Source organism: Ranitomeya imitator, chromosome 4, assembly GCF_032444005.1.
Source record: "Ranitomeya imitator isolate aRanImi1 chromosome 4, aRanImi1.pri, whole genome shotgun sequence".
NCBI classification, from domain to species: Eukaryota; Metazoa; Chordata; class Amphibia; order Anura; family Dendrobatidae; genus Ranitomeya; species Ranitomeya imitator.
The window spans coordinates 588,695,722-588,719,534 of NC_091285.1; the positions used below are offsets into that span (position 1 = coordinate 588,695,722).

General features: G+C 46.0%; 1 protein-coding gene across 1 annotated transcript; it reads right to left on the reverse strand.

Moving 5' to 3' along the window:
• Nucleotides 1-824: 824 nt before the first annotated feature.
• On the reverse strand, nucleotides 825-19,392 carry LOC138676837 (transcription factor IIIB 50 kDa subunit-like). Its single transcript, XM_069766493.1, has 4 exons — nucleotides 19,097-19,392; nucleotides 18,011-18,070; nucleotides 14,764-15,085; nucleotides 825-1,570 (listed from the first exon to the last, which is right to left on the reverse strand). The coding sequence occupies exons 1-4, from the start codon at nucleotides 19,248-19,250 to the stop codon at nucleotides 922-924; spliced, it is 1,185 nt and encodes a 394-aa protein (XP_069622594.1). The 5' UTR covers nucleotides 19,251-19,392; the 3' UTR covers nucleotides 825-921.
• Between the last annotated feature and the right edge of the window lie 4,421 nt (nucleotides 19,393-23,813).

Below are 23,813 nucleotides of genomic sequence, written 5' to 3' on the forward strand. Positions count from 1 at the left end.
TGCCTTTTCTGGATGGTTGCTATTTTTAGGCTGGGTAGGGGACAATATCCATGGCCCCTTACCAGCCTGAGAATACCAGGCACCAGCTGTCTGCTTTAGCTTGGCTGGTTGTCAAAAATGGAGGAAGGACTCCACGCAGTTTTTTTTTTTTTTTATTAAAATGATTAAAAAACAAAACAAAAAACAAATGGAGTAAGGACCCCTCTATTCTTGATATCCAGCCATGATAAAGCTGACAGCTGAGGGTTGCAGTCTGCAGCCATCAGTTTTGCCATGCTGGTTATCTAAACTAGAAAGACCCCGCGTAATTTTGTAAAATTTATGTTATAGCGCAGGCGTCTGCTGATAAATACTCCCATCAGCCGTGCATGCTCTCGCTGTTATTAGGCTGAAGAGAGTAGAACTCACATAAGCTGAAGACTGTGACCGGTACACTTATTACCGCCGGCACAGCTGCTGGCTCAAGCTGTCATCTGAGTGTGGGAACTGCACCTCTCTGACCATCAGTAATAACCTTACCGCCGATCAGAGGCAATTTTTGCCACACTGTCATGCACATGACCGCGTGTGGCAAACAATGGATGTTTGGGCCCTCCATTCATCTGAATGGGGTTTGGGAACTGTTCTGGTACCTGAACTTTTTTCTTTTTTACGTGTTCGGCCGAACCCACACATCAGCACACAACTCAATTTATGAGCATCTATAATTTGATTTCTTTGCCTGTGTGGATTGTGGTTGTGATAATTTCATGTCAATAGAACCTTTAGAAATATATTTTTGCACAAACTCCATCTATTAAAAAAAAACAAAAAAAACGCAAGTCTCCATAATGCTAAAGGACTTATTGCAAAAAAATTAAAAAAAAATTAAGTTGCACAAATACAATGAAATGATATATACAATTTAAAGTCTTTAATTCACTAAAGAACAAGCCGAGTCTGTGCCTGCTGAAAACAAGCCATCTCAGCTGGCGTCCTCAGATACTGCTCTATCTCACTGTCTGAAATCTCCTCATCTCCAGTAATATCTTGGAGTTTATTGGGAAATGCAAGGGCATGTGATCTTTTCCTTGGCTTGGTCATGCATGGTGGAAGGAAAGCTGCACTTGGATGCTGCAGATCAGAAGACTTGCTTTCTTCTGACCTTGTGGTGGCCATTTCCACATCTTCCAGAGCCTTCCTGAGAAGATAAGTCCTGTGCTTTAAAATGTCACCCAAGTGATATACCACATTGTTCATATTTATGGTGAGCCTCTTCAGCCAGGGTAGCTGTGCGGACAGCTTTAGGCAGACTTCTTTAAGTTCTTTCAATCGCAATACCGCAGGAGGCGGCTTTTCGGTCTCTGACAACTTGCAAAACTGAGAAAAAGTGCATGACCGACGTTGGACGGGTTTGAGGGACTGCCAAGAAAGATAGACAGCTGCAGTTATCATGGGAATAGGCTGACGTCCAGTGACTAGCCACGTCTCACTGGCCAACTCCAGGATTTGAAAAGTTCTCTCCAATACTTTATCTGGGCATTCTGCATAATTCTTTGGGGCTGACGAGCAATCTTGGAATAACCGAAAACTGCAAAAATAAAAAAAATAGTAAGAATGTGTTTATAATAGGAAACATGCATGAGAACCATTATGAAATAGTCGTGGGACCAACTGATGCAACTTCATCCCGGGCAACATATACTCTACTTGGTTAGAAAAACCGCCATTACATTTTCCTATTTTTCTGCCTTTTAACCCCTTCATGACCCAGCCTATTTTGACCTTAATGACCTGGCCGTTTTTTGCAATTCTGACCAGTGTCCCTTTATGAGGTAATAACTCAGGAACGCTTCAACGGCTCCTAGCGGTTCTGAGAATGTTTTTTCGTGACATATTGGGCTTCATGTTAGTGGTAAATGTAGGTCAATAAATTCTGCGTTTGTGATAAAAACGAAAATTTGGCGAAAATGTTGAAAATTTCGCAATTTTCACATTTTGAATTTTTATTCTGTTAAACCAGAGAGTTAGGTGACACAAAATAGTTAATAAATAACATTTCCCACATGTCTACTTTACATCAGCACAATTTTGGAAACAATTTTTTTTTTGCTAGGAAGTTAAGGGTTAAAATTTGACCAGCGATTTCTCATTTTTACAACGAAATTTACAAAACCATTTTTTTTTTTTTTAGGGACCACTTCACATTTGAAGTCAGTTTGAGGGGTCTATATGGCTGAAAATACCCAAAAGTGACACCATTCTAAAAACTGCACCCCTCAAGGTACTCAAAACCACATTCAAGAAGTTTATTAACCCTTCAGGTGCTTCACAGCAGCAGAAGCAACGTGGAAGGAAAAAATGAACATTTAACTTTTTAGTCACAAAAATGATCTTTCAGCAACAATTTTTTTAATTTTCCCAATTGTAAAAGGAGAAACTGAACCACGAAAGTTGTTGTCCAATTTGTCCTGAGTACGCCGATACCTCACATGTGGGGGTAAACCACTGTTTGGGCGCACGGCAGGGCTTGGAAGGGAAGGAGCGCCATTTGACTTTTTGAATGAAAAATTGGCTCCACTCTTTAGCGGACACCATGTCACGTTTGGAGAGCCCCCGTGTGCCTAAAACTTCGAGTTCCCCCACAAGTGACCCCATTTTGGAAACTAGACCCCCCCAAGGAGCTTATCTAGATGCATATTGAGCACTTTAAACCCCCAGGTGCTTCACAGAAGTTTATAACGCAGAGCCATGAAAATAAAAAATAATTTTTCTTTCCACAAAAATGATTTTTTAGCCTGGAATTTCCTATTTTGCCAAGGGTAGTAGGAGAAATTGGACCCCAAATGTTGTTGTCCAGTTTGTCCTGAGTACGCTGACACCCCATATGTGAGGGTAAACCACTGTTTGGGCGCACGGCAGGGCTCAGAAGGGAAGGCACGCCATTTGGCTTTTTAAATGGAAAATTAGCTCCAATCATTAGCGTACACCATGTCACGTTTGGAGAGCCCCTGTGTGCCTAAACATTGGAGATCCCCCACAAATGACCCCATTTTGGAAACTAGACCCCCAAAGGAACTAATCTAGATGTGTGGTGAGGACTTTGAACCCCCAGGTGCTTCACAGAAGTTTATAATGCAGAGCCATGAAAATAAATACGTTTTCTTTCCTCAAAAATGATTTTTTAGCCTGCAATTTTTTATTTTCCCAAGGGTTACAGGAGAAATTGGACCCCAAACGTTGTTGTCCAGTTTCTCCTGAGTACGCGGATACCCCATGTGTGGGGGTAAACCACTGTTTGGGCACATGTCGGGGCTCGGAAGTGAAGTAGTGACGTTTGAAATGCAGACTTTGATGGAATGGTCTGCGGGCGTCACGTTGCGTTTGCAGAGCCCCTGGTGTGCCTAAACAGTAGAAACCCCCCACAAGTGACCCCATTTTAGAAACTAGACCCCCCAAGGAACTTATCTAGATATGTGGTGAGCACTTTGAACCCCCAAGTGCTTCACAGACGTTTACAACGCAGAGCCGTGAAAATAAATCATTTCTTTCCTCAAAAATGATGTTTTAGCAAGCTTTTTTTATTTTCACAATGGTAACGGGAGAAATTGGACCCCAGTAATTGTTGCGCAGTTTGGGCGCACGTCGAGGCTCGGAAGTGAGGGAGCACCATTTGACTTTTTGAATACAAGATTCGCTGGAATCAATGGTGGCACCATGTTGCGTTTGGAGACCCCTGATGTGCCTAAACAGTGGAAACCCCTCAATTCTACCTCCAACACTAACCCCAACACACCCCTAATCCCAACTGTAGCCATAACCCTAATCACAACCCTAATTCCAACCCTAACCCTAAGGCTATGTGCCCACGTTGCGGATTCGTGTGAGATTTTTCAGCACCATTTTTTTAAAAATCCATGGGTAAAAGGCACTGCGTCTTACCTGCGGATTTCCAGTGTTTTTTGTGCAGATTTCACCTGTGGATTCCTATTGAGGAACAGGTGTAAAACGCTGCCGAATCCGCACAAAGAATTGACATGCTGCGGAAAATACAACGCAGCGTTTCCACGCGGTATTTTCCGCACCATGGGCACAGCGGATTTGGTTTTCCCATAGGTTTACATGGGAGAGGACCAGAATACGTGTGCACATACCGAAACCCTAACCCTAACCTTAGTGGGAAAAAAAATATATATTTTATTATTGTCCCTACCTATGGGGGTGACAAAGGGGGAAGGGGGGGGGTCATTTACTATTTTTTTTTATTTTGATCACTGTGATAAAACCCTATCACAGTGATCAAAATGCACATTGGAACGAATCTGAAGGCAGATTCGGCGGGCGCACTGCGCATGCGCCTGCCATTTTGGAAGATGGCGGCGCCCATGGAGAAGACGGACGGACCACTGGAGGCTCGGTAAGTATGATGGGGTGGGGGAGGGGACAAGAGCACGGGGGGAGGGGACAAGAGCACGGGGGGAGGGGGAGCGGACAAGAGCACGGGGGGGGGGGGGGGAGAGAGCGGACAAGAGCACGGGGGGGGGGGGAGAGAGCGGACAAGAGCACGGGGGGGGGGGGAGAGAGCGGACAAGAGCACGGGGGGGACAAGTGCACGGGGGTGGGAGGGAGCGGGGGAGCGGACAAGAGCACGGGGGAAGCGGAACACTGTACAGGACAGATCGGTGGCTTGGGGGGGGGGGCGATCGGTGGGGTGGGGGCACATCAGTGTTTCCAGCCATGGCTGATGATATTGCAGCATCGGCCATGGCTGGATTGTAATATTTCACCAGTTATAATAGGTGAAATATTACAAATCGCCCTGATTGGCTGTTGAAAGTGAAACTGACAATCAGAGCGATCGTAGCCACCCTTTCACCCGATCTGCAGGGACGCGATCTTTCCATGATGCCACATAGGCGTCATGGGTCGGATTGGCACCGACTTTCATGACGCCTACGTGGCGTCAAAGGTCGGGAAGGGGTTAAGAAGGCTAGGTGTCACATGGTGGGCAGTCCAGATTTGTGTAACTCTGCCCCCCACCATGGATTTTCCCATAGCAAAAACCTGCTGACCGATTTCCTTTAAATTCCGTCTGAGCGTGAAGAGAGACAGGAAACTGTTTCCTCTAGCTCAAAGTGAACATTGAAGCTGCAGCCAATTAATGGCTGCTGATTGGTTGCAATGGTCACATGACTTCGCCCGCCAAAAGCGAAAGTCAGAAGTCAGAGAGCGGTGTGAAGGAACAGAGGGAAGCCGGTAGGTATCAGATTATTTTTCTGTAAGAGCCACAATGGACCCATTTATACAACGAAGTAAAGTAATGAACGGCCTGTTTAATGGGGTGTATACCCAACAACTGGAGCTAAAGCAGATCACTGAGCCCTGGGATCCCGGGCAATCTGGACTGCAGATGGCCGACAGCCACCCCTTACTGTACTGGGGAATCCCTGGCAAACGTTTTTCACAGTATACATGAAATGATTTCACATTAGGAACGTACAGAATATCTTATAAAAGATTACCCTGTTTTTAGTAGTTTGTGGTGGTCTGTGACCTGGAAGCCCACCACTGTGAAAATAAAGAGACCTGATGGAGCTCACTAATCTGTAATCACACTTGGATGCAATCTTTTCCATTGATGACAATGCAACTGAGCCCAACCTGCAGGGTAGCGTTGGTCTACAAAGCTCAGCATCAGGCAAATAGTTCATAAGGATAATAATATATAAATATACACATACACATCTACTACATAATTGTCTAAGGGTGACTTCCGTCTGTCCTTCTGTCACGGATATTCATTGGTCGCAGCCTCTGTCTGTCATGGATATCCAAGTCGCTGATTTGCCGCGACCAATCAGCGACGGCCACAGTCTGGCGGCAACATGGCCGCTCCTTCCTCCCTACAGCCAGTGCCCGCTCCATACTGCCCCCCAGTCAGCGCTCGCACAGGGTTAATGGCAGCGTTAACCGACCGCACTATGCCGCGGTGTAACGCACTCGGTTAACGCTGCTATTAACTCTGTGTGACCAACGTTTTACTATTGATGCTGCCTATGCGGCATCAATAGTAAAAAGATCTAATGTTAAAAAATAATAAAAAGTAAAAAAATTGGTTATATACTCACCGTCCGTCGGCCCCTCAGATCCACAACAGGCCTTTCCCACTCGCGGCGCTCCGGTAACTGGTCCATGCTGTGATCTCGCGAGATGATGACGCAGCGGTCTCGCAAGACCGCTACGTCATCTCGCGAGACCGCAATGCACTCTTGAGACCGGAGCGCGCGAGGAGCGTCGGAAACAGCTTTGCTTGCATCCGGGGGCTCCGGAAGGGGAGTATATAACTATTTTTTAATTTAATTTTTTTTTTTTAAACAGGGATATGATGCCCACATTGCTATATAATATGTAGGCTGGGCAATATACGACGCGGGCTGGGCAATACAGTACGCGGGCTGGGCAACGTGGCTGTGCAATATACTACGTGGACATTCATATTCTAGAATACCCGATGCGTTAGAATCCGGCCCAAAATTTAAAAAAAAAAATATACACTAGCTGAAGAGCCCGGCGTTGCCTAGGCATAGTAACTGACTGGTTAGCTATAGCACTTCACTTCTCATTTTCCCATCACACCTCTCATTCTCTCTGCACCCCCCCCCCCCCCCGTCATTTTGACCTCCCACCTGTTAGTTTCCCCTCAGTATATGCCTATATGCCATCTCCCCTTTATATAGTATACACCTGCATGTCATTTCCTCCTGTATATAGTTATACCTGTGTGTCACCTCCTTCTGTATATAGTATAGACCTGTATGCCATCTCGTCCTGTACATAGTATATACCTGTGTGTCATCTCCCCTTTATATAGTATCGTATTTTTCGGACTGTAAGACGCACTTTTTCCACAAAAAAAAAAAGAAAAAATTGTGCGGAAAATTGGGGGTGCGTCTTATAGTTGGAATGCAAGCTTACCGGTCGGTTGTGGCAGTAGTGTGGCGGCGGCAGCGGTCCGGGGATGATGAGGTGCGGTGAGCGGTATGGCGTAAGCAGAGTCCCTTCCACAGGTGAGGCGACGCCGCGGCCCGGTATTCAAGGAGAGTAGCAGAGCCAGGTGAATCACAGCTTTCTCAGTGGCGGCAGCCATCTTCCTGAGGCCACGCGTGCGCAGATCAACTTCTCTGCTTCCCGGGGCTTCAGGAAAATGGCCGTGGGAGGCCGTGCATGCGCAGACAGATTGCGGCTTCAGGAAAATGGCCACCGCGATCTCCATCTGCGCACGCGCTGCTTCCCACGCCAATTTTCCTGAAGCCCTGGGAAGCAGAGCACACAATCTGCACATGCACGGCCTCAGGAAGATGGCCGCCGCCACCGAGAAAGCTGTGGTTCACCCGGCTCTGCTACTCGCCTTGAATACCGGGCCACGGTGTCACCTCACCTGTGGAAGGGACTCTGCTCACGCCATACCGCTCACCGGGCCTCATCCTCAGGAAGAATGCCGCCGCCACCGAGAAACCAGTGATTAACCCGGCTCTGCTGCTCGCCTTGGATACCAGGCCACAGCGTCACCTCACCTGAGGAGGTGACCGCACCTCTGCCGCCTCATCACTGCCGCAACCCCCCGCATGGACGCCAGGCCGCGGCATCGCCCACCTGAGCAGGAAGGGACCTTGCTCAGGTGTGCACGCCGTACCGACCACCGCACCTCAGCATCACCTCACCTCTGCCACCATCATGCCTCCTGTGACCCTGCTCTGCCACCGCCAGCCCTCAGGTAAGATCCCTTAAATTCTTGTAAAAAAAAAAAAAATAAACAAAACCTTTTTTTCTGCAGTTTTCACCCCAAATTTGTGGTGCATCTTATAGTCTGAAAAATACGGTATATTCCTGTATGCCATCTCCTCCTGTGAGTATATACCTGTTTGTCATCTCCTCTTTTATATAGTACAAGCTTCGTTATACTGAGAATGTCCTTTGTTGCCTATAATTATATATAATATACATACATACATACTAGATGGTGGCCCGATTCTAACGCATCGGGTATTCTAGAATATGCATGTCCACGCAGTATATTGCACAGCCCACGTAGTATATTGCCCAGCTACGTAGTATATTGCCCAGCCACGTAGTATACAGCACAGAGTCATGTAGTATATAGCCCAGCCAGGTTTGTCACAGGTGAAAAAATAAAAAATAAACATATACTCCCCTTTCCGAGGGAGCCCTTGTAGTCCACGGCAGGTTCCGGTCCCAGGGTTGGTATTAGCGCAGGACCTGTGATGACGTCGCGGTCACATGACCGTGATGTCATGGCAGGTCTTTGTAGCGCAGGGCATGTGATGACGTCGCAGTCACTTGACCGTGACGTCATGGCAGGTCCTTCTGCCACCGGAACCTGCAACGGAAGATGGCGGCCGGCGCGAGCTGCAACGGAGGGTGAGTATAGTAGGTTTTTTTCGTTTTGGTTTTTTTTTTTTATTATTATTTTTAACATTACATATTTTACTATTGATGCCGCACAGGCAGCATCAATAGTAAAAAGTTGGGGACACAGAGGGTTAATAGCGGCGGTAACGGAGTGCGTTACCCGCGGCAAAACGCGGTCCGTTACCACCGGCATTAACCCTGTGTTAGCGGTGACCGGAGGGGAGTATGCGGGCGACAGGCACTGATTGTGGGGAGTAAGGAGCGGCCATTTTCTTGAGGCGAAACCCCTATCTACAAAATGGGGGAAGAAGTGAAAGGAAAAGTGTTGGAGGCAAATTGACAGCTGCCAGATGTGAACAAGGGGGACTTAAAGAATGAGAGCGATGGCGCGAAAGAGTATATACCGTACAGTTGCTAAGGTTGGGCCCCGACATGGGATACGCCACACACGGGGATATGAACACACACACACACACACACACACACACACACAACATGCGCCACACACTACCACGTGCTTGAACACATATACCAACCTCGCCACATAAAAGTCGAAACACGAGTCGCCACATGCAAAATTCGCTACATGCAAAATTAGGCTCACGCAAAACTAGCCGCACGTGCAAAACTAGCCACATGCACAAAGCTGCAACACATGCAAAAGTTGCCTCACACAAAACTTGCACATACTCAAAACGCACCACACAACTCGCCATGCGCAAAACTTGCTGCACACAACTTGCTACACTAACCTGTCACATGCAACTCGACACACAAGAAGTTGCTACACGCATGTCGCCACACATCTCACACACAACTTCACAACTACAAGAGCAACAACAGTACCATATAGGAAATCCGGCAGCTGTCAGTCACATGACCTGTCTATTATGTGTATGTGTGAGCTAATATATACTGCCAGGGGGGAGGGCTTCCTGTTGGCTGGGAATTTATCAGGCTGCTAATTTAGCTTATAAATACTGAGGTAAAAATACTGACCAAACAACGTGTCAAGAAGGTCACATACAGGAGAAGATGACATACAGGTATATACTATATACAGGAGCAGATGACATACAGGTATATACTATATAAAAGAGGAGATGACACAGGTATATACAGGAGATGACATACAGCAGGTACATACTATATACAGGGGAGAGGACATACAGTTATATACACTATATATATAAGGGAGATGACAAATGTATATTCTGAGGGGAAAATGAGAGGTGTGATGGAAAATAGTGGAGTGATCGGAAAGTGACAGATGTGAGGTCGAAATTACAAGTGTTCGGGGGGGAATGAGAGGAGTGAGGGAGGGAGAATGAAAGATGTGAGGTGCTATAACTAACCACAGATATTTACTATGCCCAGACCATCTCTCTCCATCTCCACACACACTCTCCAATCACCTCCCTTTTTGCTCCATTCAAAATAAAAAAAAAGATAAATGCACGTTTGGTATTGCTGCGTTCAGAAATAGCCGATCTATCACAATATAAAAAATTAATCTGATCGGTAAACAGTGTAACAAGAAAAAAAAAAAAAACTAAATACCAGAATTACAATTTTTGGTCCCTGCAACACTGCAATAAAATGCAGCAAGAGGCGTTCATAACATTGTATGTACCCCAACATGGTATCATTAAAAATGTCAGCTCATGCAAAAAATAAGCCCTCACCCAGACCACTAAAAGTGGAGACATTACGGGAAAATGGCACTTTAACCCCTTTACCCCCAAGGGTGGTTTGCACGTTAATGACCGGGCCAATTTTTACAATTCTGACCACTGTCCCTTTATGAGGTTATAACTCTGGAACGCTTCAATGGATCCTGGTGATTCTGACATTGTTTTCTCGTGACATATTGTACTTCATGACAATGGTAAAAATTATTTGATAGTACCTGCGTTTGTTTGTGAAAAAAACGGAAATTTGGCGAAAATTATGAAAATTTCGCAATTTTCCAACTTTGAATTTTTATGCAATTAAATCACAGAGATATGTCACACAAAATACTTAATAAGTAACATTTCCCACATGTCTACTTTACATCAACACAATTTTGGAACCAAAATTTTTTTTTGTTAGGGAGTTATAAGGGTTAAAAGTTGACCAGCAATTTCTCATTTCTACAACACCATTTTATTTTAGGGACCACATCTCATTTGAAGTCATTTTGAGGGGTCTATATGATAGAAAATACCCAAGTGTGACACCATTCTAAAAACTACACCCCTCAAGGTGCTCAAAACCATATTCAAGAAGTTTATTAACCCTTCTGGTGCTTCACAGGAATTTTTTGAATGTTTAAATAAAAATGAACATTTAACTTTTTTTCACAAAAAATTTAATTCAGCTCCAATTTGTTTTATTTTACCAAGGGTAACAGGAGAAAATGGACCCCAAACATTGTTGTACAATTTGTCCTGAGTATGCCAATACCCCACATGTGGGGGTAAACCACTGTTTGGGCGCATGGCAGAGCTCGGAAGCGAAGGAGTGCCATTTGACTTTTCAATGCAAAATTGACTGGAATTGAGATGGGACGCCATGTTTCGCGTTTGGAGAGCCACTGATGTGGCTAAACATTGAAACCCCCCACAAGTGACACCATTTTGGAAAGTAGACCCCCTAAGGAACTTATCTAGAGGTGTGGTGAGCACTTTGACCCAACAAGTGCTTCACAGAAGTTTATAATGTAGAACCGTAAAAACAACAAATCATTTTTTCACAAAAATTATCTTTTCGCCCCCAATTTTTTATTTTCCCAAGGATAAGAGAAGAAATTGGACCCCAAAAGTTGTTGTACAATTTGTCCTGAGTACGCTGATAGCCCATATGTGGGGGTAAACCACTGTTTGGGCGGATGGGAGAGCTCGGAAGGGAAGGAGCGCCGTTTGACTTTTCAATGCAAAATTGACAGGAATTGAGATGGGACGTCATGTTGCGTTTGAAGAGCCACTGATGTGCCTAAACATTGAAACCCCCCACAAGTGACACCATTTTGGAAAGTAGACCCCCTAAGGAACTTATCTAGAGGTGTGGTGAGCACTTTGACCCACCAAGTGCTTCACAGAAGTTTATAATGTAGAACCGTAAAAATAAAACAAAATTTTTTTCCCACAAAAATTATTTTTTTAGCCCCCAGTTTTGTATTTTCCTGAGGGTAACAGGAGAAATTGGACCCCAAAATTTGTTGCCCAATTTGTCCTGAGTGCGATGATACACCATATGTGTGGGGAACCACTGTTTGGGCACATGGGAGGGCTCAGAAGGGAAGGAGTGCCATTTGAATGCAGACTTAGATGGAATGGTCTGCAGGTGTCACATTGCGTTTGCAGAGCCCCTAATGTACCTAAACAGTAGAAACCTCCCACAAGTGACACCATTTTGGAAACTAGACCCCCTAAGGAACTCATCTAGATGTGTTGTGATAGCTTTGAACCCCCAAGTGTTTCACTACAGTTTGTAACGCAGAGCCGTGAAAATTAAAAAAAAAAAATCTTTCCCCCCAAAATTATTTTTTTAGCCCCCAGTTTTGTATTTTCCCGAGGGTAAGAGGAGAAATTCGACCCCAAAAGTTGTTGTCCAATTTGTCCTGAGTGCGCTGATACCCCATATGTGGGGGGAACCACTGTTTGGGCGCATGGGAGGGCTCGGAAGGGAAGGAGCTCCATTTGGAATGAGGACTTAGATGGAATGGTCTGCAGACGTCACATTGCGTTTGCAGAACCCCTAATGTACCTAACTAATCTAGATGTGTTGTGAAAACTTTGAACCCCCAAGTGTTTCACTACAGTTTATAACGCAGAGCCGTGAAAATAAAAAATCTTTTTTTTTTCCCACAAAAAATATGTTTTAGCCCCGAGTTTTGTATTTTCCCAAGGGTAGCAGGAGAAATTGGACCCCAAAAGTTGTTGTCCTATTTGTCCTGAGTACGCTGATACCCCATATGTTGGGGTAAACCCCTGTTTGGGCACACGGGAGAGCTCGGAAGGGAAGAAGCACTGTTTTACTTTTTCAACGCAGAATTGGCTGGAATTGAGATCGGACGCCATGTCGCGTTTGGAGAGCCCCTGATGTGCCTAAACAGTGGAAACCCCCCAATTATAACTGAAACCCTAATCCAAACACATCCCTAACCCTAATCCCAACAGTAACCCTAACCACACCTCTAACCCTGACACACCCCTAACCCTAATCCCAACCCTATTCCCAACCGTAAATGTAATCTAAACCCTAACTGTAACTTTAGCCCCAACCCAAACTGTAGCCCTAGCCCTAACCCTAGCCCTAACCCTAATCCTAACCCTAGCCCTAACCCTAATCCTAACCCTAGCCCTAACCCTAACCCTAGCCCTAACCCTAGCCCTAACCCTAGCCCTAACCCTAATGGGAAAATGGAAATAAATACTTTTTTTAATTTTTCCCTAACTAAGGGGGTGATGAAGGGGGGTTTGATTTACTTTTATAGCGGGTTTTTTAGCGGATTTTTATGATTGGCAGCCGTCACACACTGAAAGACGCTTTTTATTGCAAAAAATATTTTTTGCGTTACCACATTTTGAGAGCTATAATTTTTCTATATTCTGGTCCACAGAGTCATGTGAGGTCTTGTTTTTTGCGGGACGAGTTGATGTTTTTATTGGTAACATTTTCGGGCACGTGACATTTTTTGATCGCTTTTTATTCCGATTTTTGTGAGGCAGAATGACCAAAAACCAGCTATTCATGAATTTCTTTTGGGGGAGGCGTTTATACCGTTCCGCGTTTGGTAAAATTGATGAAGCAGTTTTATTCTTCGGGTCAGTACGATTACAGCAACACCTCATTTATATCATTTTTTTATGTTTTGGCGCTTTTATACGATAAAAACTATTTTATAGAAAAAATAATTATTTTTGCATCGCTTTATTCTCCGGACTATAACTTTTTTATTTTTTTGCTGATGATGCTGTATGGCGGCTCGTTTTTTGCGGGACAAGATGACGTTTTCAGTGGTACCATGGTTAGTTATATCTGTCTTTTTGATCGCGTGTTATTCCACTTTTTGTTCGGCGGTATGATAATAAAGCGTTGTTTTTTGCCTCGTTTTTTTTTTTTTCTTACGGTGTTTACTGAAGGGGTTAACTAGTGGGCCAGTTTTATAGGTCGGGCCGTTACGGATGCGGCGATACTAAATATGTGTACTTTTATTGTTTTTTTTTTTTATTTAGATAAAGAAATGTATTTATGGGAATAATATTTTTATTTTTTTTTTCATTATTTTGGAATATTTTTTTTTTTTTTACACATTTGAAATTTTTTTTTTTTTAACTTTTTTACTTTGTCCCAGGGGGGGACATCACAGATCAGTGATCTGACAGTTTGCACAGCACTCTGTCAGATCACTGATCTGATAGGAGTGCAGGCTGCTTCACAGTGCCTGCTCTGAGCAGGCTCTGTGAAGCCACCTCCCTCCCTGCAGGACCCGGATCCGCGGCCATCTTGGATCCGGGGCTGGAGGGAGCAGGGAGGGAGGTGAGACCCTCGCAGCAACGCGATCACATCGCGTTGCTGCGGGGGGCTCAGGGAAGCCCGCAGGGAGCCCCCTCCCTGCGCGGTGCTTCCCTGTACCGCCGGCACATCGCGATCATCTTTGATCGCGGTGTGCCGGGGGTTAATGTGCCGGGGGCGGTCCGTGACCGCTCCTGGCACATAGTGCCGGATGTCAGCTGCGATAAACAGCTGACACCCGGCCGCGATCGGCGGCGCTCCCCCCGTGAGCGCTGCCGATCGCATATGACGTACTATTGCGTCCTTGGGAAGTAAAGCCCACCCCACATGGACGCAATAGTACGTCTAATGGCAGAAAGGGGTTAACAAACTTTGGATTTTTTTTCCCCTTTCTTCACCATTTAAATAAGAAGGAACCTAGACATGTTTGGTATCTGCGATCTTGTAAAGACTTGGAGAGTCATAATGGCAGGTCAGTTTTAGCGTTTAGTAAACATGGGGTGAGGTTAAAGAAAAAAGTGGAATTGCACTTTTTGGCAATTTCACTGTACTTGGAAAGTTTTTTCCTGGTTTCTAGTACACGACATGGTAAAAACAAAACCTCACATGGCCATTTTGAGGGGGAGGAAAAAAAAAAAAAAAAAGTTATGGCCATGGGAAGAAGGGAAGCAAAATACAGAAAATACCAAGGTCATGAGGGAGTTAATGGTGGTGTGAACACAACCCGACCAGGTGAGCAGGAGTGTGCAATTCATACAATTTACCCAGATAAGACCCTACTGCGCTTTTTTGTCACTAGTTTTGCGCTACTACAATGGAATTAGAAAACCGCCACCATCCCCCTTGGATTACCTTTGGCAGTGACTTTTGGCCAGATCCTGAAGGCTCATGGACGGGACATCGATCTTCAATGCTTGGACCAGTTCCAGGAACACACTGGTGAGGACTTCATATGAGGAGTAAACCAAGGAAGAAATGGTGGCAACAGTGAGAGGCCAGTGGTGCTGTCTGCAGGTTATGTACACACAGCACCCCATAATTGCCTCCTTCTTCTCTTTTCTGGCGAAGTGGCACAATGGGAGGTAGAAGACCCTTTCATAGTAGGACACGGCGGTATCTGCAAAGCTGTTCGGAAGAGTGAGGACCCTACAAAGATTCCTGACACGAATAATACCTGGTGGGAAGAAGAAACATCACATAAGACGCTGCCACAGCCCCGGGGAGTCCGCTCACTGCACTAAATGCCCTTTTCTGAGACTTATTTTTAGTTATGTAATGGCTTGCTATCACTAGGGGGGCTCTAGTCTTTCATTGGTACCATTTTTGAGGTAAAAAAAAAAAAAAAAAAAAAACGATATTGCTTTTCTCTTTTTTCTCCTTTACAGAGTTTACCACATGGTTAAATAATATAGTTTAATACATCTGACATCATAATATGCTTATTTTTACCCCACTGCGAACCAGGAAGAGAGGAGCAATTTAAACTACCGTATATACTCGAGTATAAGCAGAGATTTTCAGCCCACTTTTTTGGGCTGAAAGTCCCCCTCTCGGCTTATACTCGAGTCATATACCCGGGTGTCAGCAGGGGAGGGGGGGCTGTGTAGTTATACTTACCTGCTGCGGCGCGGTCCCTGCAGTCCCTGGCTTCTCCGGCGCTGCAGATTCTTCCTGTACTGAGTGGTCACATGGCACCGCTCATTACAGCAATGAATAGGCAGCTCCACCCCCATAGAGGAGGAGCCGCATATTCATTGGTGTAAATGATCGGTAACTGTGACCGCTCAATACAGGAAGAAGCTGCAGCGCCGGGGAAACCAGGGACTGCAGGGACCGCGCCAGGAGCAGGTAAGGGGAGCGCAGCGCTGCGCGATATTTACCTGCTCCTCGTTCCGGTGCGGCTCCGTCTGCAGCGTCCTCTAGCTGTGACGCTCAGGTTAGAGGGCGCTGTGACGTAGTCAGTGCGCGCCCTCTGCTGAGCGTCAGTGCTGGAGACGGAGCCGCACGAGGAGCAGGTAATTATTGAAAGCGCCGGTGTCCTGAGCAAGAGAGGTATGTGATTTTTTTTTTTTTTTTTATGGCAGCACGAGCAGCATTCTATATGGCACAGCATTATATAAGGAGCATCTATGGGGCCAAAAAGTACGGTGCAGAGCATTATATATGGCACATCTATGGGGCCATAAAGAACGGTGCAGAGCATTATATATGGCACAGCTTTATAAGGAGCATCTATGGGGCCATAATCCATGGTGCAGAGCAATATACCGTATATGGGGCACAGCTTTATAAGCAGCATCTATGGGGCCATAATCAACGGTGCAGAGCATTATATGTGGCACAGCTTTATAAGGAGCATCTATGGGGCAATAATGAACGGTATGGAGCATCTATTTTTATTTTTGAAATTCACCGGTAGCTACTGCATTTTCCACCCTAGGCTTATACGCGAGTCAATAAGTTTTCCCAGTTTTTTGTGGCAAAATTAGGGGGGGGGTCGGCTTATACTCGGGTCGGCTTATACTCGAGTATATACGGTATTTGGTTTTTTCAAATATTAATGTTATTTAGAACCATTTATCTACCTGGGGAACTTGAATTACTATTAGTAGTATGTCCTATGAGACCTCCTTTGCTATTGGGAGCGCTTATTGATACTCGTGCTACCCAGGTGGCCTGTTATTCCTGGTCCCATCCTTGACACTGAAAATGGTCAGAAATGAGTCAATATACACATTCCCAGGTCTGGCACAGTGTCTCTGCCGCTGATCTTGTCTCAGTATTTTTGCTGCAGCAGTGATGTCCTGTTGACAGCTCACAACACTGCGGTTCAGCCCAATAGATTGCAGAAGTTGCTGAGCTCAGTGATGTGATTGACTGCAGCAGTGCCGACAGCTGTTGAGGCAAAGTCACTGCTACAGCCAAAACACAGACCGATACAGCATTGGAGACACTGTGCTGAATCGGGGGATAGCAAGTACGATCAAATAGTGAGATATAGAGATAGATAGGATATAGATATATAGATAGAGATAGATAGAGATAGATGGACTTAGCCGCAGCAGCCGGCTCCTGCCCCCTGTGATCTGCTCCCCCTCCATCTTCTGGGACATTGACTCATGTATAAGCCTGGGGGGGGGGGGGGGGGAGAGGGCTTTTCGGCAAAATAAAAGTGCTGGAAAACTCTGCTGATACTCAAGTATGTGTATAGGTGTGGAGCGCAGTGAATATTCATTTCCTTAAGTAGTGGGGACACGTCATCGCCTGGACGCTGCTGGCACCGGAACAAGATGCTTTGAAAAAGAGCAGGGAAGGTAGGTAGGATTTTTTTTTTTTTTTTTAAAGTTTTTCGGAGGAGGCCAACGCACACCAGGACAGGGACGGAGGAGGCCAACGCACACCAGGACAGGGACGGAGGAGGCCAACGCACACCAGGACAGGGACGGAAGAGGCCAACGCACACCAGGACAGGGACGGAAGAGGCCAACGCACACCAGGACAGGGACGGAAGAGGCCAACGCACACCAGGACAGGGACGGAAGAGGCCAACGCACACCAGGACAGGGACGGAAGAGGCCAACGCACACCAGGACAGGGACGGAAGAGGCCAATGCACACCAGGACAGGGACAAGAGACAATGAATACGCGGCTTATACTTTGAGTCAATAAGTTTTCCCAGTTTATTGTGGCAAAATTAGGTGCCTCGGCTTATACTCTAGTAAATACGGTAATTTGGATAAACTAAAAACCCCTATGATGCTGGCGTCTTATACTTCATTTAAGGCAGTGGGTTGGCTTAGTGGGTAGCACTGTTACTTTGCAGCTCTGGGGGTTCCTAGTACAAATCCCACCAAGGACAACATCTGCAAAGAGTTTTCATGTTCTCCCTGTTTACGTTGGTTTCCTCCGGATTCCTCTCACACCCCAAAGACATACTAATAGGGAATCTGTGAGGCCCAGTGGGGAGAGTGCGGATAACGTCTGTAAGGTGCTGTGCAATAAATGACGCCATATTAGAGAGTTAAATAAATGCATGGAATAAAAAATAGCCTGCACGAAAAACAAGCGTAACATTACATCAATGAAGGTGAGACATACCGTGCAGTTTAGTGCGGCTGATTGAGTCATTCTGTCCAGTGCTTTCTGTAAATGTCACCGCTGTGAAGAAAACCAAAACAAAAAGCCCATTAATACCTGCATACGAGGAAAGCGGATGTGATGTTGGAAAGAAAAGATGGAACCACATGGCCTTTTCTGGCCGGCACTAGAAAACTATTGCTGAGAAGATGAAGGGAAACTTCATTGAATGCTTTTCCTCACAGAATGTAACTGAGCGCCATCACTAATGTAGAATACTGGCAGGGGAGAGGTGGGGACAGCTGAGGAGAGCAAGATGGAGGCATGCAGCCTATTGTGGGGGGTTTCCACCCCTTCTATAATACAGATGGTGGGAATGCAGCCATGGAATCATCTGCTTCTGTGAAGTATCTAAAAGATCTAGTCTGCCATATGCTACGCCCATTTTATGAGAGAACTGGGGGGCTATCCCTTGGCCAGCAGTAGCCAGATGTAAACAGTGTAGGGAGAGCAGGGCCGGATGCACGGTGTGGCGTCAGATCCCGGGTTCTGCAGATCAGCTCCTAGTGAAGTGAATAGTAGTAGTGGTTCTGCCCCTCGCTATCATGGCCGGAGGCTTGTGCAGTCACTGGAGCTGCCCTATAGACAATGGACCCCACGTATGCCTATGCAGTGGAATATGGCGCACCCTTGTGCCAGCATTAATGTTACGAGGCCACTGAATGGTCACCTCTGACCAAAGGCATCAGCGATGATGTGTTTCAAGGCCAAGGTCATACTGATGGGAGATTAATGAGATGCAGAGACTGGATACAATGAGGCGCAGACTGTTGGGCTCCATAGACAGAGCTGAGCAGCGTGCAGTGTTGTGTGCAAGCTGCAGAAGACACACGCATGCATTGTATGGATTAGAACACAAGATACAAATAAAGCTGCCAGAATCAAAGTGAGGCGCTCAGCAGTAGTAACCAATCAGATCACTTCTTTCATTGTCTGACCTGCAGTAACCATGAAAGCTGGTCTTTCATTGGTTGTCTACGTGCAACACACAAATAAGCTTCTTCAAGTGATACGCTGTTCCTTAACACCCGCGCACAGGCCTCCCACCTTGCATGTAGCTCTCCTCGGTGTGAGTGCTCGTCAGTTTCCCCTCGGTCAGGACGAAGCCGCAGTCCGCGCACACGAGCTGCTCCTGGGAGTAGTGCGCGTCCTCCACAATCTCCCTGGAGCCGCAGTCCGGACATCGCTTACCCCCGGACATGTTTAGGCCTGAAGATGCGACTATGCGCCAAGCAGCCGGGCACACAAGTGCGTTCTATTATGCTTCCGCGTTCACAACGTTCTGTCTGCAGGGTAGAGGCTAAATGCAAGTCGGCTAAAGGACCTCTGCTGACGTCATGCCCATGTGACCGGAAGGGGCGGCGCCTCTTCCTCATAGAGCAGAGACAGAGCAGACACTAGGAAGCTGTGGATGTCATGGCGGGAGTTCGTGCAGGATTTGCCTCTTCCTCCATAGAGCAGATCAGGAGGAGGCTGTGGATGTCATGGCGGGATTTTCGAGGATTTTGTTCAGGATTTGGAGTGTTTGGGGTCATTCTCCATAGTCCCAGATCAGGTAAGTGGGAGTCTGCCTGAGGAGAAAGGGGTGATGTTGATTGCATGGGGCTGCATGTGCATGCTGGACGGGGGTCTGCCTGAGGAGAATAGGGTGATATTGCTTGCATAGGGCTGCATGCTGGAGGGGGTCTGCCTGGGGAGAAAGGGGTGATGTTGCTTGCATGGGGCTGCATGCTGGAGGGGGGGTGCCTGGGGAGAATGGGTGTTGCTTGCATAGGGCTGCATGTGCATGCTGGAGGGGGGTCTGCCTGGTGAGAATGGGGTGATGTTGCTTGCATGGGGCTGCATGCTGGACGGGGGTCTGCATGGGGAGAAAGGGGTGATGTTGCTTGCATGGGGCTGCATGCTGGACGGGGGTCTGCATGGGGAGAAAGGGGTGATGTTGCTTGCATGGGGCTGCATCTTCATGCTGGACAGGGGGTCTGCCTGGGAAGAATGGGGTGATGTTGCTTGCATGGGGGTGTCTGCTGGGGAGAATGGAGTGATGTTGCTTGCATGGGGCTGCATGTGTATGCTGGAGGGGGGTCTGCCTGGTGAGAATGGGGTGATGTTGCTTGCATAGGGCTGCATGCTGGAGGGGGGGTCTGCCCGGGAGAATGGGGTGACGTTGCTTGCATGGGGCTGCATGTGCATGCTGGAGGGGGGTCTGCCTGGGGAGAAAGGGGTGATGCTTGCATGGGGCTGGAGGGGGGTGCCTGGGGAGAATGGGTGATGCTTGCATGGGGCTGCATGCTGGAAAGGGGTGGTGATGCTTGCATGGGGCTGCATACTGGAGGGGGGTGTGCCTGGGGAGAAGGGGGTGGTGATGCTTGCATGGGGCTGCATGCATGCTGGAGGGGGGTCTGCCTGGGGAGAAGGGGGAGATGTTGCTTGCATGGGGATGCGTGCTGGAGGGGCCTGCCTGGGGAAGGGTGACTGCATGCTGGGGGTCTCTGTGGGAAGGGGGTCATGTTCCATGCTAGCGGGGCTGGGTGTCTGTTGGGAAGGGGGGCTGCGGGTCTCTGGGGAAGAGAGGCTGTGTGCTGGAGTCTATGTTGGGAAGGGGGTCATGTTTCATGCATGGGGGATCTGCGTGCAGGGGGTCTACCTGCAGAATGGGGCTAATGTTACTCGCATGGGTCTGCGTGGTGTGGGGGGCTGATGTCACGTGCTGTGTAGGTCAGTGTGTGATGTCACTTGCGGTGGCGGGTGCAGGGAAGTATAGTGCTACGTGTGTGGGCACGAACAGGGGAGGGGATGAATGATGAGGGAGATCTGAGGGATTGATATTACTTAGCATGAGAATCTCTGCCTGATGGTGAGGAGTCGGTCCTGTTGTTTTTTTTGTTTGTTTTCTCATTAATATTTTTGGGGACACATGCTGTCAGGTTGATGACTGACCTATGACCTCTGAGAGCGAAACTGCGTTACAATAATGTCTCCAGATCCCGGGCTTTATTCTCCCCTCGCACGCTGTTCTGTTCAGTATTAGCCCGGTGGCCACTGGTGTCAGCCACTACTTGTATCCAGTTTTCGGCATGATTTGTTTTCTGTTTTATTCTAGGTATTGTGTTTTTTTTCCCCCCCATCCTGTGCCCCCCCCCCCCCCCCCCCCAGAGCAGTGACCTCCCTGCAGATGTCATTTCATCACTGGACTTCTCTTCACCAAGTGGAATGCTGATGCCCCCACAATCCATGTGAGGACCCAAAGGGATGACACTGTGGGCGTCTGATAATGTCAGATAGATGAGTATAATTACTTTAACAAAAAAACGAAACCTCCCTTTTTCTCGGGACGGACTAAACTGCATATTGGGATGATGGGATGATGGGCTGCAATACTAGACTCCACCACTAGATGGCAGCACATTTTACAAATGCAGCCCAGGAAATGACTTCTTGTATAAGCAAGAAGGGAATTCAATGGAAATACTTAACCCTCCGTCACATACAACTGATCTGACAGGCGCTTCTCTTTTACTTTCATTCTCCTTCCTCACCAGATTGTGAGGAAACCCCCTCCCTCCAGGTAGTCTCCTGTCTCTTGAAGGTCTGTGAAACCTGATATCACAGTTGGATTTCAGAGCTTCAGGGGAGAGGATATAGCTGCACAGATCTCTCAGGCTCATTGTATGTGAATACGTCACATTCAGTAAGGTTGGTATTTTATGTTTTTATTCATCACAATAGTTTATTTAGCTTGTTTTATGAATGTATAGCACAAAATGTGAGGATATTTCATAGAAATAAGGGAGATTTTATAAAAGAAAGTGTGCTGCTCAGGCATATACAGTAGTTCCCTAACATATTCCTTCTCTTGCTTCAGATTATCTGCTGAAATGGAGAGGAAAATGTACAATTTATCCAAACAACTTGATGTTGAGGAAGTAACAAACATGCTGTTAGATGATAGAGACCTCACACTGAATGAGGATTTAGGAGAGTAAAGTGGTTTACAAGTTGTGATCTGATTGATTATCTGAAAATTCAGAAGCTGTCATATGTGGGAACTGTAAGAAAAAACAAAAGGGAATTGCCGCGACAGTTTGTAAGTGTGAAAGAGAGACAACAGTACAGCAGTATGTTTGCATTCCATAATGGAAAGGCTTTAGTTTCCTATGTACCACATGCCAATAAAATCGTACTTCTTCTATCAACACTTCATGATGATGCTGCCATCGATCCTGTGACTGGGGCAGAAAAAAAACCGGAGATAATTACATTTTACAATGCCACCAAAGGGGGTGTGGATACAGCAGATCAGATGTGCTCCACTTTCAACGTCAGCAGAAACATCAAACGCTGGCCAATGGTCATATTTTTTGCTATGTTGAATTTGGGTGGTATAAATTCACAAGTAATTTATCTTGAAAACAAGCTTGAACCACTCCGTAGACGATTGTATCTGAAAAAATTGGCCCATGAACTAGTACTTGGAGAGCTACGCAGGAGAAGCGTGAAAACAATCGGTATCCCCTCTCGCCTTCAAGTTCAGCTCAAAAGGTTCCGCCCAGAAGATGATGGTGAAAAGTCACCATCTGCACCACCTCACAAAAGAAGGAGATGCACCACCTGCCAAACGGAAAGCGGAACCAGAAGGCTTTCAAATTATGAATGTCTCAAATGTCATAAAGCAATTTGCCTGACACATGCAAAAATGGTGTGTAATTCTTGCTATTTGCTCTGCAAGTGTGACTTTTCTGGGGAAACCTCAGCATCTACTTCTGATTGAATATGTTTTTAATAGTACTTAAGGTACCTTAAAATTAAGTTTGTGTTCAAAAATTTTCTTTGTACATTTTTTTGAGAGAGTCGAACTGGGGACTATTTGGCGGGAGTATTGAAAAGTTTGTATTTCATAGTTATTAGTTTTATGTTAAGTAAATGTTTTTTTTTGCAACTGATTATGTGTAGTCTCTTTTATTACATCCCTATGAAGGTCACTGATCACTTTTAGAGCACTGAAATTGCAAACATTAGATATTATAGGTATTTTTCCAGCAGGCGCCTGACAGGCACATTGTATGTGAACTCGTTAGTCCGAATATTGTATGTGACGGAGGGTTAAATGAATCAGAACATCCACAGGGCTGGATTAAAGTTTAATAATAGAACCAGGGAAGAAAGATTGTAACTATATGGGATTATGTGTAGAATATCGGGTTACACACGCCTGGTGATATATCTCATCAACATCTCATAGGAATATGGGTATAATTATTGTTCTGTATGGGGATTATGGGTGAAATATCACAAATACACATGCCCAGGAACATATTTCATCTACTTCTGATAGGAATATGGGTATATCTATTGATCTGTATGGGGATTATGGGTGAAATATCACAAATACACATGCCCAGGAACATACTTCATCTACTTCTGATAGGAATATGGGTATATCTATTGATCTGTATGGGGATTATGGGTGAAATAACACAAATACACATGCTCAGGAACATACTTCATCTACTTCTGATAGGACTATGGGTATATCTATTGATCTGTATGGGGATTATGGGTGAAATATCACAAATACACATGCTCAGGAACATATTTCATCTACTTCTGATAGGAATATGGGTATATTATTGTTCTGTATGGGGATTATGGGTGAAATATCACAAATACACATGCTCAGGAACATATTTCATCTACTTCTGCTAGGAATATGGGTATAATTATTGTTCTGTATGGGGATTATAGGTGATATATCATGAATACACAT

Coding starts and splice junctions, on each gene's coding strand:
- LOC138676837 (XM_069766493.1), bottom strand. CDS start 19,250: ATGTCCGGGGGTAAGCGATGTCCGGACTGCGGCTCCAGGGAGATTGTG. Junction 18,071..19,096: donor CGAGGAGAGCTACATGCAAG/GTGGGAGGCCTG, acceptor TTTTCTTCACAG/CGGTGACATTTACAGAAAGC. Junction 15,086..18,010: donor CAGCCGCACTAAACTGCACG/GTATGTCTCACC, acceptor TCTTCCCACCAG/GTATTATTCGTGTCAGGAAT.